The sequence below is a fragment of the Xiphophorus hellerii genome, chromosome 13 (genome assembly GCF_003331165.1).
Source record: "Xiphophorus hellerii strain 12219 chromosome 13, Xiphophorus_hellerii-4.1, whole genome shotgun sequence".
Taxonomy (NCBI): Eukaryota; Metazoa; Chordata; class Actinopteri; order Cyprinodontiformes; family Poeciliidae; genus Xiphophorus; species Xiphophorus hellerii.
In genome coordinates, this window is record NC_045684.1 from 26262936 (window position 1) to 26276705 (window position 13770).

General features: G+C 37.1%; 1 protein-coding gene across 1 annotated transcript; it reads left to right on the top strand.

Moving 5' to 3' along the window:
• The first annotated feature begins 672 nt into the window (after positions 1-672).
• Positions 673-4777, top strand: LOC116731083 (uncharacterized). The gene is made up of 3 exons (XM_032580577.1): positions 673-1205; positions 2666-2711; positions 2971-4777. Exons 1-3 carry the CDS (start codon positions 1139-1141, stop codon positions 4559-4561), a joined length of 1704 nt encoding a protein of 567 aa, XP_032436468.1. The 5' UTR covers positions 673-1138; the 3' UTR covers positions 4562-4777.
• The last annotated feature ends 8993 nt before the right edge of the window (positions 4778-13770 follow it).

The window sequence follows — 13770 nt, forward strand, 5'->3', positions numbered from 1 at the left end:
GCCTTGTGGTTACAGGCTGTGTCCCTTCTAGTGTCAAACATGAAAATGCTGACACATGGTTGACATTGAGCAAAAATATGAGTCCCTCCATGGTGTCCCTGAAAGACCGCTGACTAGAAAAACAAAACCGTGTCATAAAAATTGTTCAAAGAATCAAGGGTCATAATAACTTTAAAAATTCATCCATCTTTTGCATTTATCTGCTTATTCTTGCAAGATGGCAGGGTGCTGGTACTGGGAACACTGGACTGGAACTGGGAGGCTCAATGTCTCTATCAGTCACTGGACAGGTTGCCAGTTTGTGACAGTTTGTAACCCTATTCAAACCTAGGGCAATTCAAAGTCACCAACAGCAACCATAGGTTGCATCAGGGTGAAAGGACAATAACAACATCCCTAGGAGGCTCCATGCACAATGACTTCAGGCTGGCATTCGAAGCCAGTAAGAAACCAGTAGCATCAGTCACTGTGGAACCAAACAATTCACCTAAATATTCCAAATTTATTTTGAAATCTTTGGTGCATCTTTGGTGCTCTGTATGTGCAAATTTCTAGTGACCCATGTTCACTAAAAACATGGGTCACTAGAAATTTCTTTCCCTGACCCAAGGTCAGGGAAACAGTGCTTGATCTTTGAGGGTCCAGTTGTTGATAGTGAGACATAAAGTGTGTGTGGAGAAGATTTCTTTGAGCTAACTGTGTTCATTAATTGTTAAGCACATAGATTGTCCAACAAAAAAATAATTTAATGAAATGGTGGAATCCAATGCATCACTTTCTCTGCACATAAATTATTATACTCATAACTTCTTAAAACCATCAGATAGAGTTTAATGAGATAGTAACAGACAATCAGCCAGTTATATTTCATCATTGTAGATTACAAATTTTCTCAAACCTCATATTCATAATTGCAAGATCAAAAGCAAATAGTAAGTAACAAATTAACTGTGAAATAGAGCCATGGGGTAATACTGAAGCAAAATAGGCAGCTTTTTTACATTAACTGATGAACAGCCACCTGGTCATTTACATTCCTATCTAACCAAATTTGCACTGAGATGTGACCAGTAGCTTCTCTGTCTTATGAATTCATTTTGACTGTTTGACCGGCTTTGCTGCACATTTTGCTAGCACCATGATGAAACTCTATGGATTTTGTGCTGTTATTGTTCTGCTGTCTTTGGCTAAGGGGTGGAGTGCTGGTAGGATTCTTTTTTACTTTCTGAATAAACAAAGTGTGGATTTGTTTTGACTTTTCATATCTGCTTTTGTTTGGATCATTTGATAAAATCTTTTAGAAAATGTAGACTTTACAAACATAAGAGTAATCAATAACAAAATGACTTCACGAGGAAACTTTAGATCCATTCACATTTAAATGTAAATGGATGTCATTTTTGGAATCATGCCATACTTTCACCTTTCAGTGTTAGTTGATTAGTTCAAACGCTCTGGACATGTTCGAAGAAGAATGCTGAAAATAGTATACTTAGCACTGAACTCAATTAATTTTTTCTTAATTTCTACAGTCTACCCAGACACTTACTCTATTATGTTAGCAGTACATGCTTAACCCTGACCCTGAACTCAATTGAAACCTTAACCAATGCCTGATCCAGAAACAGTGCTTCTTCTTTCAGGGCCCAGTCATTGGGTCTTGAAATACTACGCTGCGTCTTCCCAAAATAGTATTTGTTGGAAAAATGGGGCTTTCAGTATATCAAATACAAGGCCACACCAACGCATATCACACACATGTGCTCAAAAGAATGATTTATGAAGGCATATGAACAGCTTATTCTTCAATGCAGGAAGTTCTAAAACCTCTGGGCAGAATTACAAGCATGTTTTTGCCATGCACTATAACCACAACACTGTGTTAAAGTTAAATAAGAGGTCAGCTACTCATTGCACTCTATGAGATTTCCAATGTAGAGTTTGTCCTTCACAAAAGAAATAGATGATCTCAGTCCTTAAATGATATTCTTAAAAAGCCTCACAGACTCACAGCAGAAGTTGGTCCTAATCTATCACAAACTGATTCAAAACAGCTTTAATTCTCTTTTAAAAATATAAAAGAACAGAACAGCAGTCTAAAGTGCTTTCACTGAAGCTTTATGTTACCTAACAAAACAATTTCTACTATAAGGAATTTGAACAAGTTGACTATAAAAAAAAAATCTCTTTGACTTAACATTACACCAATTACCCAAACATGGAAACAGCCAAATGATTTCCACTCACAGATGACTAAGCAGTCTCCTCTTTGGATAGTCCAAACAATCTAGGGTGACCAGCAACTGCTATTTAAGTTTGACAAAATGAGGACCTCTGGCGTTCCTGAGCAGAACTGCACATTCAAAATGGTGTCTGAAAACGTGGAGTGATTAAGTGTTTTAGCTCTAACCATGATTGATATGCAAATATTAAATATCTGAAAGTAAAACAGAAGATGTGATTATGGTTTTCTTTAACTTGATGTAGCAGATCATTTTGAGCAGAAATAAAGGTTTTTCTTCCCTACAAATACCCTTGATGTGAACACCATGTTCTTTCACATTTAACTTCAGCTGGGTTTTGTTTCATTTTCCTTTTCTGACATCCTTTTACCATGAACTGAAAAATAAGATACTCTACTACACATCTAAATGTATAATTTCAGATTGGAAACCTGAGAGAACACACCCAAGCTTCATCCCCCGAGACAGGTAAGCTATGATACAGCGCTGGTCTTTTTTAATTTAAATCTGGCAATATCTGGTAAAACAATGGCACTGTTTAAAAATGTAACAGCAAATTGCTATGTAAATGAGAATAAAGAAGAATATATTTCAAATATAAAACATTTTGCAGAATATATGGATTTTATGAACTAAAATGTTTGCGTCAAAGTCCAGTCAACATATAACTACAGATTTTATGAATGGACACATAGTAGCTGTCTAACAAATCTCATGTGACCTTTAGGGAAGATGGCCATATTTCCAGCCACCAGACTATCATTATAATGGAGGAAGACCCTGCTGTGATTGAATCAGCTACTTATCTGTTTGAGAGGAATCCATATTCCTCCACTTTGATGAAGTACCACAAGGGGGCACTGCATATACTAAGAGGTGGTCATTTGATTAAAATCAGAAGTTATGATATCGTACTTGTTGGCCATGGTAGAGAGGCTTCCACAGGAGAACTCTACTTGTCTGGTTATGGTGCAGAGGAAGTTGCCAGATTGGTATCCAGCCTGAAGACAGACACCCTAATTGATCTCATTGACACCATCAGCCTAATCAGCTGCAACCTTGGAAATAACCAGAACTTTGCCCTGAAGCTGCTCCAAGGTCTCCGATCTCTGAATGTGGCAGCAAAGCTGCACCTACACAAGACGCTCATATCAGTCTCCTCTGATGGGAGGATAATGAGCGGACGAGGGGGTGTCTGGAGGTCCCATGACTACAGCAGTAGAGTCATTGCTGAACTCAGCCCAACAAGTGACCTGTTGACAAGGCAAACATTTGGCTGTGCAGGTTCAGTATTTTCAAATTATAAAGGAAATATTCTGTTCTATTTTAAAAGTCTAGAGTGGCCAAGATATCCTCAAATGTTCGTCCCAATGGAACTGCGCAAAAAGTACCCTTCTATTAACTGCTTGGAGGGGCTCACTTGGAGTTTGTTCTTTGAGGAAAATGAAAAAAGACGCGCTCCAGATTATATCCCCAACGACCACCTGAAAGCTGTTTGGCTTGAAGTGACAGAAGAGAACAGCATTGTCCTTAAACATATCTCCAACATACAGGACCTTCTTGTGGAGATCCGCTACAGTGCTAGAGAGGAAATGGCTTCAGAACAGTATTATGTTCTAAATGACTGCATTTATAAAATACATGGGAAAAACTTGAGCTCAAGTCTGGTAGGAAAGTTCATGAGGACTGACAATGAAGCTGAAATTGAACTATTTCGTCAGACTTTTGGTGACCAGCAGGGGGAATCTTCCCTGCTGGAACTGCAGCAAGACCTTAAAGCATCCAAATTTACTGACTTCTGCCGCCAGACTTTTCAGTTCCAGCAGTGTACCTACAACTGTGAAAGGTGGGGACGTTACTTCATGGCAGCAGTTTTCTCAGCATCAGTACGCAATTTCCGAACCTTCTCACTTTTTCTGATGAGTGTTATCGGCTGTGAAGTGGGTCACACTCGAGGGACTGACAGTGCCCTGTGCACAGCGTTTGTCGGCGATGACCACCCCATGATTACTGATCAGCCCTGGCCTGACCATTTGAAGCGAGGATTCTACGGTTGCACTATTGACAACTATGAAATGGCACCACAGAACAGACGGATCTGGCTGGATCAAGTTGTTGCAAAGGAAAATTCGCTGTACATTAAATCAAAGCAAATGATGGATGCTGTGAATCACAATGACCATACTGAGTTGGAGATCTTTGGCAAGATTAAAGTCATGAACAAGTATGTGTTTTCATCTTATCTGGAATACTTTCGTGGTACACCTGAAGGCAAGAAACTCAAGAGAGGATGCACTCCCTCGTTCTATGAGAACTAAAATACACAGTTTTAATATGTTAGATTCAATGTGAATGATAACCCACCTAGTGCTAAGATGTCTCCCACGCTCTGCATTAAATAAAAACTTTTGTCATTAAACTTCTGTTATATCTTCCTAATTTGTAAGAGATTAGTTGTTAGCATAAATATGACATGTTTGTCACAGGCTTTGGAATTCTTTTACTGCGGTCTTTAAAGAATAAACACTGGGAATGAAATTTTGTTTTGATCATTTATTGGGTGTAGGTACTTTTGTATTATTAAAATGAATTCTCCTGGTTTCATAAAGACATGAGTGCATTAAAAACATAAAAACCAACAGGAACCACATAAAAGGAAAAGCATGACGGGATGTTCACGAGGAACCAGCAAGGAGTGAAAGTAGGAGAGGTGTGTAAATACTAGATGGAACAATAGCCCTGGGATGATTACCTAACTGGTCGCAGGTGTGATGAGAGAGAGCAGAAGGCAAACTGAGGAGAGAGAGAGAAAGAAAGGAGTGAGGGAGAGCACACAAATGGGAACTAAAAAATGAATCTAACTGTAATAATGAACAACTAAGCAGAAGGAATAACATAAACTAGAAAAGGACAGAAGTAAAACAGAAAGTCTGATCTAATCACTAATGATGGGTAAATGAGGCGTCATGAAGCGTTTCCACCCATAGCAAAACTGTATTGATACTGTGTCGATACTGTGCCACTGAATACTGACACCTGCTGGACATTAAAAATCTCTACAGGCAACATAGTTGAGAGACTGATTTGATGACCTAGTCTACACAATAGTATTTAAGTCATTGTATTTTATTGTATGTTATGTATTGTATTATGTTATATCTTCAGTTAAACTCAAAATATACTTGATATTCTTAGATACAGTCAATAAATAATGTGAACATGTACCATAAAGTGAAAATTTAAGTGAACATGTTTGGAATGAGGATGCTTGTGGACTGGGGTTTTTTTTCTCACAAATTTTCATTTAAAAAAATAAGTTTTCCAACATTTTGAAATTTAGTCTGTTACGCTTTTTTGACACAACTTCTCCTGCTGTAGAAAAAATTAAGTAAACAATACATTTATATGAAATAATTTATAAAAAGCAACTGAGTAATTTGTAGAATGGCTGTATACCTGAGTTTATGCTAGGTATATCTGGGACTTCATTCTGATGCCTGGCCTTATAATGCCTCAGCATTGAGGATGCGGATTTATTTAAATAAGACAGATCAAGATCAAGAATTCTTTTGGCAAATGCATCCCGTTGACAGATTCGCTTTCTTATAAAGACAGTTTGGTGCATCAGTGTCATTTCAAAACAGTTCCTGTATCGGTCATGTGACTTGCTGAAAGCAATACGAGCACCGACACGGGGTTTGTCTCTGGGCTTGACGCATGCGCCGACGCATCGGCGCATGCGTCTACTACACTACTAATCACAATAAGAACGGATATTTAAAAAAATCAGAACTAAGAACCCAGAAAACCCAAAACAAGCCAGGATCCTGACACTCGGTGCACTTTGGTTGCACCCAGTAACTGTAGTAGGCTAGACACTCACTTTCTCTGCTGGGGATAAAACTCCTCGTTGTAGTTCAGTGGAAAGCTTTAGAAATAGCTTCATAATGACTTATAGATTGATACATAGAAATTACTTTGTTTTTTTGCCTTGCAGCTGTCTTTAAGTTTCTTGAGACTGTGGAATGAGAAGCTGATTTCTCAGGAACCACAAATATATGGCAGGAACCACAAATATGGAAATTTGATAGCTGGGCCCACTACCAGCTACTCTGCTGGAGGAAGCAGAACTCAAGTCACATATTCATGAAACAGAGAAACTCTGGTGGGGAATGGTAGTGCAGGGTCAAAGGTCAGCCCTGTGTCTGTTGTGCAGAGACGGCCCAGTAAAGTGTCCAGGGTGGAACAGCAAGCAGAGGCTGAAGAAAGCCGACTGAAGGCAGGAGAAACTAACTCTATTGGTGAGGTACAGAATGCAAAGAGGAACCTAACGTATTAGATACATTATTCTGCTTGTTCACATTGCTTGCCAGATAAGTTTCTCTATTAAAATTTGGTGAAATTCTAGCACATGAAGAAAATTTCAGCTGGTAACAGGCAAACGAAAACATTGAAGTATATATATATATATATATAAGTATATATATTAAAAATATCTGGTACAATTTTTGCTCTTATTTTGTAACACATTGCTCATGATATGGAATTGAAACTGCTATGGTGGAATGCCCCTGGCACCCAGTCAGCAGGATGGGGTGTGGCCACAGAGAGGGCCTTTGCTGCTTTCATTGTTCTACCACAAGAATTTTAACCCCACCTTGGTTTTTTCAAAACCCAGATTTCAGACTCTAACATCAGTCTGGTTAACTCACTCTGCAACTTACTGAACATATGTCATATATATTGATTGAAGAACTCTGGTATTTGTACAACAAGTTTTATAACTATTAGAAATGCCTGTTCATTCTAAATCTAATGAAGTATAGAGTGTGAATTTACTGGTCGGGCAGCAGAGAATTCCCAAAAAATAGATTTTATACAGGTGAATGAAAAGTCAATTCATAAGAAGTTGAACTAAAATGTTTTTATTTTTAAACAAAGAAGGGTTTCAATTTGTGTGGTTAGATATGTTAACATTTATGATAAAACAATGTAACAATACACATATAATTTTCAGATTTTTTTATTGTTATGCTATGTTAACTTAAAAAAATGACATCGTTGTGTCATCTGTCAATGTTAATCTTGATCATGATGGGCCAGCTGGCAGATGCACATGTTTTTTCTTCAGATTGTTCACCTCCAGCAGACGAACAGCATAAAAATCTGGGATTAATAAAATATAGTTTAATTAAGTATACTTTCCAGTTGTATTTTATCTAAAAAAATGTGATTTCATGACAGTGACGGGGAATGATAATTACAACATGATTACATGATTTTATAACTAACCCCTTCCTTGATCAGGGCTGGAAACCATTTGTTGTGGTGGAAATAATATTGGACATTTGTTATATTGCTTAAAATGTAAGTATGAGAGATAGATCCATTTTTGAACTTCAGACTGAAAGCTTGCTGACGAGCTGAAAGCCTGCCCTTCACAGGAGGATGCAGTTGCAAGATGAACCCGCCTGGCTGAGGACATTATGCTGGCTGGAGGCGACTGACTCAATTAAGCTCCAGAAGTGTTTGAAAGAGATGCCCTCGCCATCTCCTACACCCATCTTCCGCAGAATCTCTCCCAGTCCCTGTTCTGTGTTGACCCCCTGTATGAACAGAACAAAATGAAGATTTCATTATTAAGCCATCAATCAGATTTGCAGCATAAAAGCAAACTCCAGTATGCTTTTTCTTCAGCAGTGGAGTCTTATGGAGTGAGTGTGAAGAGCAGGCAGCTGAGTTTGCTGTTTTTTCAATCACACTAATGAAGCTGCTAATACTGGGCCTTTCAAAAGCTCTTCAGAGGAGATCCTTGACTTTTGGGTACATTTTCTGCATATTCTTTCAATTTAAAGCACTTTGGTTTTCCATCATTCTTCTTCCCCATTACATTAGTAGTGACAAACATTTTTACAGATCATTAATTAGGACAAAATCAGCCATATTAAGCAGGATAGCCGGCGTATCGGCTCTCTGTGCCTATTGCACAAGCTTTCTGTGTCCAATAATTATAACTTATGTCATTACACCTTCTCACATATCACTTAATTTCTAGACTAATTTGTGTGGATTTCTTGTATGTGTAGATGACTGGGGTTGTTACTGGAATCTAGTGAGAAACATCACTAATGTTTTTATTATCCTTGCTGTGTGTGTCTTTGACAGCAGGATAACTGTACAAACCAAGAGAAACAGAAAGGATGTTGTGTATCGTTTTAAAGGCCTGGCCTTCATGTAGATGGTTCTCTGTCATTATCATCATCATCATCAAAATGAATGCATACTATTAAAATGATTCAAGAGGAACACATAAAGTTCCAAATTATGTTTCTAGATTCTCCAGACTTCAGCCGCCTTGGTCCTGTCTTAAAAGTCTTACTAAGCCTGACTGCTGAGGGCCCTGCTGCAGCTTCCAGGATTTAGGATGAGTCCAGAATCTGCTACTGACCGCTTGGAACCAGATTCCACAGAACACAGTCAGAGGTTCAGTATGGTTTAATAAGTCAATGTTGTTTAAGACCCAAAAAAGGGGCCTGCTTAATGTCAGGTTTGTGGTCCCAATATTATGTTAAAATGGCAAAACCTGACTAAATAAATCAAGTTAACCATAGTGTTCCCGTTCCTACAAATATTAGGTTTCAATGGATGCAAACGTTAGCAAAGCTGACTATTCTTAAATTTGGCCGTTAAAATTGTTTAATAAAAAAACCCTTTTGTTTCTATACAGTTTCATTTAGACATTCATGTAGTGGTACTCGTCACTAAAAGGTTTAATTTGAAAACCACTGGACATAAAACAATTTAACAAAAGGTACAAAACATTTCAGTGTTCATCTAAACACCACCATCAGCTTTAATTTCAATACAGGAAACGTCTCTGATAAATAACACATGGAAAAGGAGATGGTGGAATCTCATGCAGTCGCATGACTACTGGGAGTTGTATTTTTTATTTTTATTTTTATTTGAAAGAGAACAATGTTCCAGTAGCTTAAGATAGTACTCCCTCTGCTGGTGGTGCAGCGAAGGATTGTGGGAAGTTTAGCTGAAGCAGATAAACATCAGAAGTGTGTCTGTCTTTTCTTGCACTATATTATATATAGTGCAAAAATGTATATAATATTGGTTATAGGCCTTTGTAGATTGATACTGGATATTAATACCAGCAATATCCAGTGTAATTTTGATGGATTAATGCACAATGTAATTTTTCATTGTGCATCCCTGCTAATTAGAGTTTAGTGGGGATGCATTGAATTATAGTTACAGTATCAATCACTAGCCAATCACAAAGGGCTGCCTGGGCTCAGTATTTGGTGGTGTGCTATACTACCAACTGTCATATATTCCTGCGCTACATATACAGTAGCTACATATAGCTATCAGTATGTTGCTTGATGGGCACTAATCGGCCTTAATGGCCACAACAACATACACTTTTAGTGGCTGAGAATATTAAAGCTCATAGAGACTGTGACATTTTTGACACATTTTCCTAATATTGTGCTAACCTAGTTATTATACTTTACAATAATGCAAGTCTAATGAAAGAGAATTTATTCTCTCTCATTAAGAGAATAATTTCTGGAGTTTTCTTTTATCTGTATTGAATGTTCAAATCAAAGAAAGAATATGTTTAGAATGAACCAAGTTCCTACTTGTATAAGAAAACTGAAGATTGAAGAGTGTGTCTGTGTCGTCATTGTTTCTGTTAGCTGGTGCCTGTCTAACTCTGCTAAGCCTTTGTATGAGCTAAGTAAGGTGAGGCGGGTGGCCACACCCAGGTGTTACAGTCAACAGCAGATCTGGCGCATGGAGACACACATGCACTCTGATGGCAGTTTTACCTTCACCATGTTTGGCATGTTGGAGGACAAAAGACCTTTGAACTCTTCTGTTTTCAGTGTTGGACTGTTGTCTGCTGAAGCCGAGTGGAACTGGCTGACCAGAGTGTTAATGGCTTTCTCCAACTCAGAATACTAAACAGGAAAAGAGACAAAATGAAAAGATTAATTATGTTTAGCATTAACAACAACTTATAAGTGAATAGTAACTATTGTTACAAAAGGGTTATTTCAAAAACCCTTAAAATGTTTTTGAAATAGATTGATTTTATTTTCTTTAAAGATTCATCACAGTATTTGCAAGTAATCAACATATTCTCTGGCTTTCATTATTAGAATAATCAGACTAAAACCAGCTGTCAATCACGTTTACAAAACAGGCCACTACAAGGCTCCAATAAAACATTTACACAACCCAAGCTGAGACAGGAAAAAAAAGGCTGTTTTCCATGACAACTGTCTCCAAGGACACAAGTAATAAGTACCATAATGCCTGTGATCTTTACCAGCTGCTGTCATTATTTAAAACTTCTGTTGGATACATGAAAAAGAGCAGAAACCACTAGACCAGACACAGGGACAAACAATACCACAGGAGTTGTTTGGAATGTCAGAAACATTCCTGCTAAATGACAGTCAGCTAATCTGATGTTAGCTGGCATTCATGATCATGTTGGTTAGCTAATGTCTAATTATTGTCAATTAGACATTAGCTGCACTGTTTTCATTAACTATGTAATAACCACTAAGGCTGAATCTAATCTTCAATGCAAAACCCAAGTTTTAATGCTACCTATGATTAATTTCAAGAGCTTGATAATCTTATTGATCTGATCTTAAATAATTAATCATGCATTTAAATGCATGTACAATATCATACACACCTGATATTGAACAAATCACTGGTGTGGCTGCATAGAGCCATGAAGCATAATCATTTAACCTTCAGATACATTAAGAGTACATACAAAGAGGTCTTTTTTCCTTTAGAGAGCTACAGATGAATGAGTGTCTTAGAATGATTCCTCAGTTTGTAATTATTGTTTGAGTTTTGACGCCTGCATTGGTGATGTGCCTAGAACACTTGCTAAAGGAACTTGGAGTCCTCTGGAGTCTTAAACTCTTTCCTATCCTATGGAGCAACTGGGACATAGGAACCAGTGTCTAATTTTTGACTTTATCTATTGCTTAACTCAGTGGTGTCCTGGAGGGCCGGCATCCTGCATGTTTTAGTTCTCTCCCTGTTTTAATGCACCTGAATCAAATGAAGGCTCATTAAAAGGCCCAAGAAGAACATTGACATGCTGAGAAGGTTGTTGGTCACTTCTCTCCCACCAGGGAGAGAACTAAAACATGCACCACTGGCTTAACCAATCCAACTTTGCAGGAATTCCATTTATTTGATTAGCTTTAAAGTTAATTAACTGTTGCCTATTTACGAAAATTACACCAATATTATTCTATTTGGTTGCTGACCAAGGTTATTAGGGAAGAAACAAGTCAAATGGATACAAATTAAAACAACTGACTGATTATCTATTTGAACGCACACCACTATTTAATTTAATCAAGTGAATAGAAATTGAACACTCAGAGTAGACATAATTTTAACAGAATTCAAATTTCTTGGCCAACACAAAAGAACTACCAGCTTTTATTATAACATGAACACTGCTAAGCTTATTTGACCTTTTTAACACCTAAAGGCTCTGATGGGTCACTGGTGTCACATAGTGACCAAAATTAGATTATGTTTTTACCCTGACTGACAGATCACATGCTTAAATTACACAGAAGAAAAAAATGTCTCAACTGAAGTAAAGAAGAAAGCAAATGTTTACACTTTCATCTGTGGTACAATTATAAAATGAGCTTCAAAGAGCACACAGCGGACCAGTAATTGTTTGATTCCTTGCTGATTTTGTACGTTTGCTCACATAAGAAAAAATTAGAAGCAGTTGTTTCATTTTATTTTGAATAGTTGTGTTATCAACTAAAAATTTAGAAATAAAACACATTACATGCAATATCAGAACTGTGCAGCTTGTCATTGAGTAAAATAGATGTTTCACCCCCTTCTGAACTCTGACCCACAGCTGCGTATACAGTCATAGGGCAGAAAGATCCATACTGTATGCTATTACATACACTCCTCTTGACCTTGGTCATCCACAGTGACCCAGAACTATCCACCCAGGCTACAAAGGAGCGACTGCACTCATGAATCCTACATGAACTCTGCAGAGAAAATGGAATTAGCTTCTCTAAAGCACAGGTTCTGTTCGGCTGAAGGAATCATTGAGTATTATTGGTGTTATGAACTTGCATTTTTCACACTGATGTAATATTTGCCTCATGTCAGCAGTTGCTCACACCTGACACAAATACCATTACCCAAAATGAAAACGGTCTCAGAGTGATAGAAAGACAAGTAAGAAGGAGAGGAAAGAAGAAATCACACATATTGCAACTGATGTTGTTGGAATATTTATCAAAAATAATCACTATTGCAAGATTTTATAATATAATGCATCCCTATTGATAATTTTCCCAAATAAGTGATAAATCCAGTTTTCTTAACAATCTTTTTTTTGTTACTTACTGACATGAAAATTTGTTTTATCTCACTGCATTTTTTCTGTTTGGTCTCTTTACATGGAATTAAACTAACATAAAAATTAGATACCAACTAAATGAGCTGTCTTACTAAATTAAACAGAGTAATGTTCTTATTTGTTTTTATATTTTTTAACATTTCTATAACTGATTTTCTTGCTCAAGGTAAGAAAAACCAGATGAATAACAACATTCCAGTCACTCGTTACATTAAATTCTAACAGCAAAACGTCTGGCTTTTTTTTATGCTTTTTGTTGAAACATATCTTTGGCAAAGTTTCACTGTCAAGTTCTTTTTTAAACTGTGCAACTTCCCCACTTGAAAAGGGATGGATGACCCCATGCAGATTCTTAATGGCAGGGATTTTACTCGAAGGACCAAACAGTTTTCCTTGCTTTTACTTCCATTTATTTCAGTGTATGGACATATTCACCATTGATCCAGAGGATGCAGGTAAAAACCTTTAAACAAACCCAAAAAATAATAATTACTAATCTGTATAAATTAATTTCACTTAGTTGCAAATTATATAAATAATACCAAGCAACCCATCACAAATTAAATATACAAAATAATCAAAATTAAATACACAAGTAACTAAACTTATGTTAACTTTAACTTAACTTTAAAGTGCATTCCAAGTTAATATTTACATTTCATACACATACATTTCTTAGCATACAAACATCTGCTTCTCAACATTAATAATAAATATTTATCATAAATTTAGCTTTAAATTATTCTTTGAAGTTGATGGTAAATTAACAATTGAACTTGTTACCCAAATCCATTTCATCAATGCAATAATCAATTCAATCATAAAAGTCCATCAGTCAATGAACGGCAAGCGTCGCCGCTGCAATCCACCACCTCAGTTCAGCTGTCACTAATGATCCGATCGGCCAAACTGGATTGTAGACAACTTTGCGGTCCGATCTCATAACAACACAGTTTATATCTTACCGGCTGCCTCTCTGCTCATCTAAAAGATCATCCAGTTGTACACAGGTTGACTAGGATCTGTGATTCAAAAAGTCCCAAACTCCTGTCCTCTTTGTTTGACGGC

Bases quoted from the DNA above. Each gene is read 5' to 3' on its own strand.
- LOC116731083 (XM_032580577.1), top strand. From the start codon at position 1,139: ATGATGAAACTCTATGGATTTTGTGCTGTTATTGTTCTGCTGTCTTTG. The intron at 1,206-2,665 runs GTAGGATTCTTT...GTATAATTTCAG, and splicing joins GGCTAAGGGGTGGAGTGCTG to ATTGGAAACCTGAGAGAACA. The intron at 2,712-2,970 runs GTAAGCTATGAT...TGTGACCTTTAG, and splicing joins AGCTTCATCCCCCGAGACAG to GGAAGATGGCCATATTTCCA.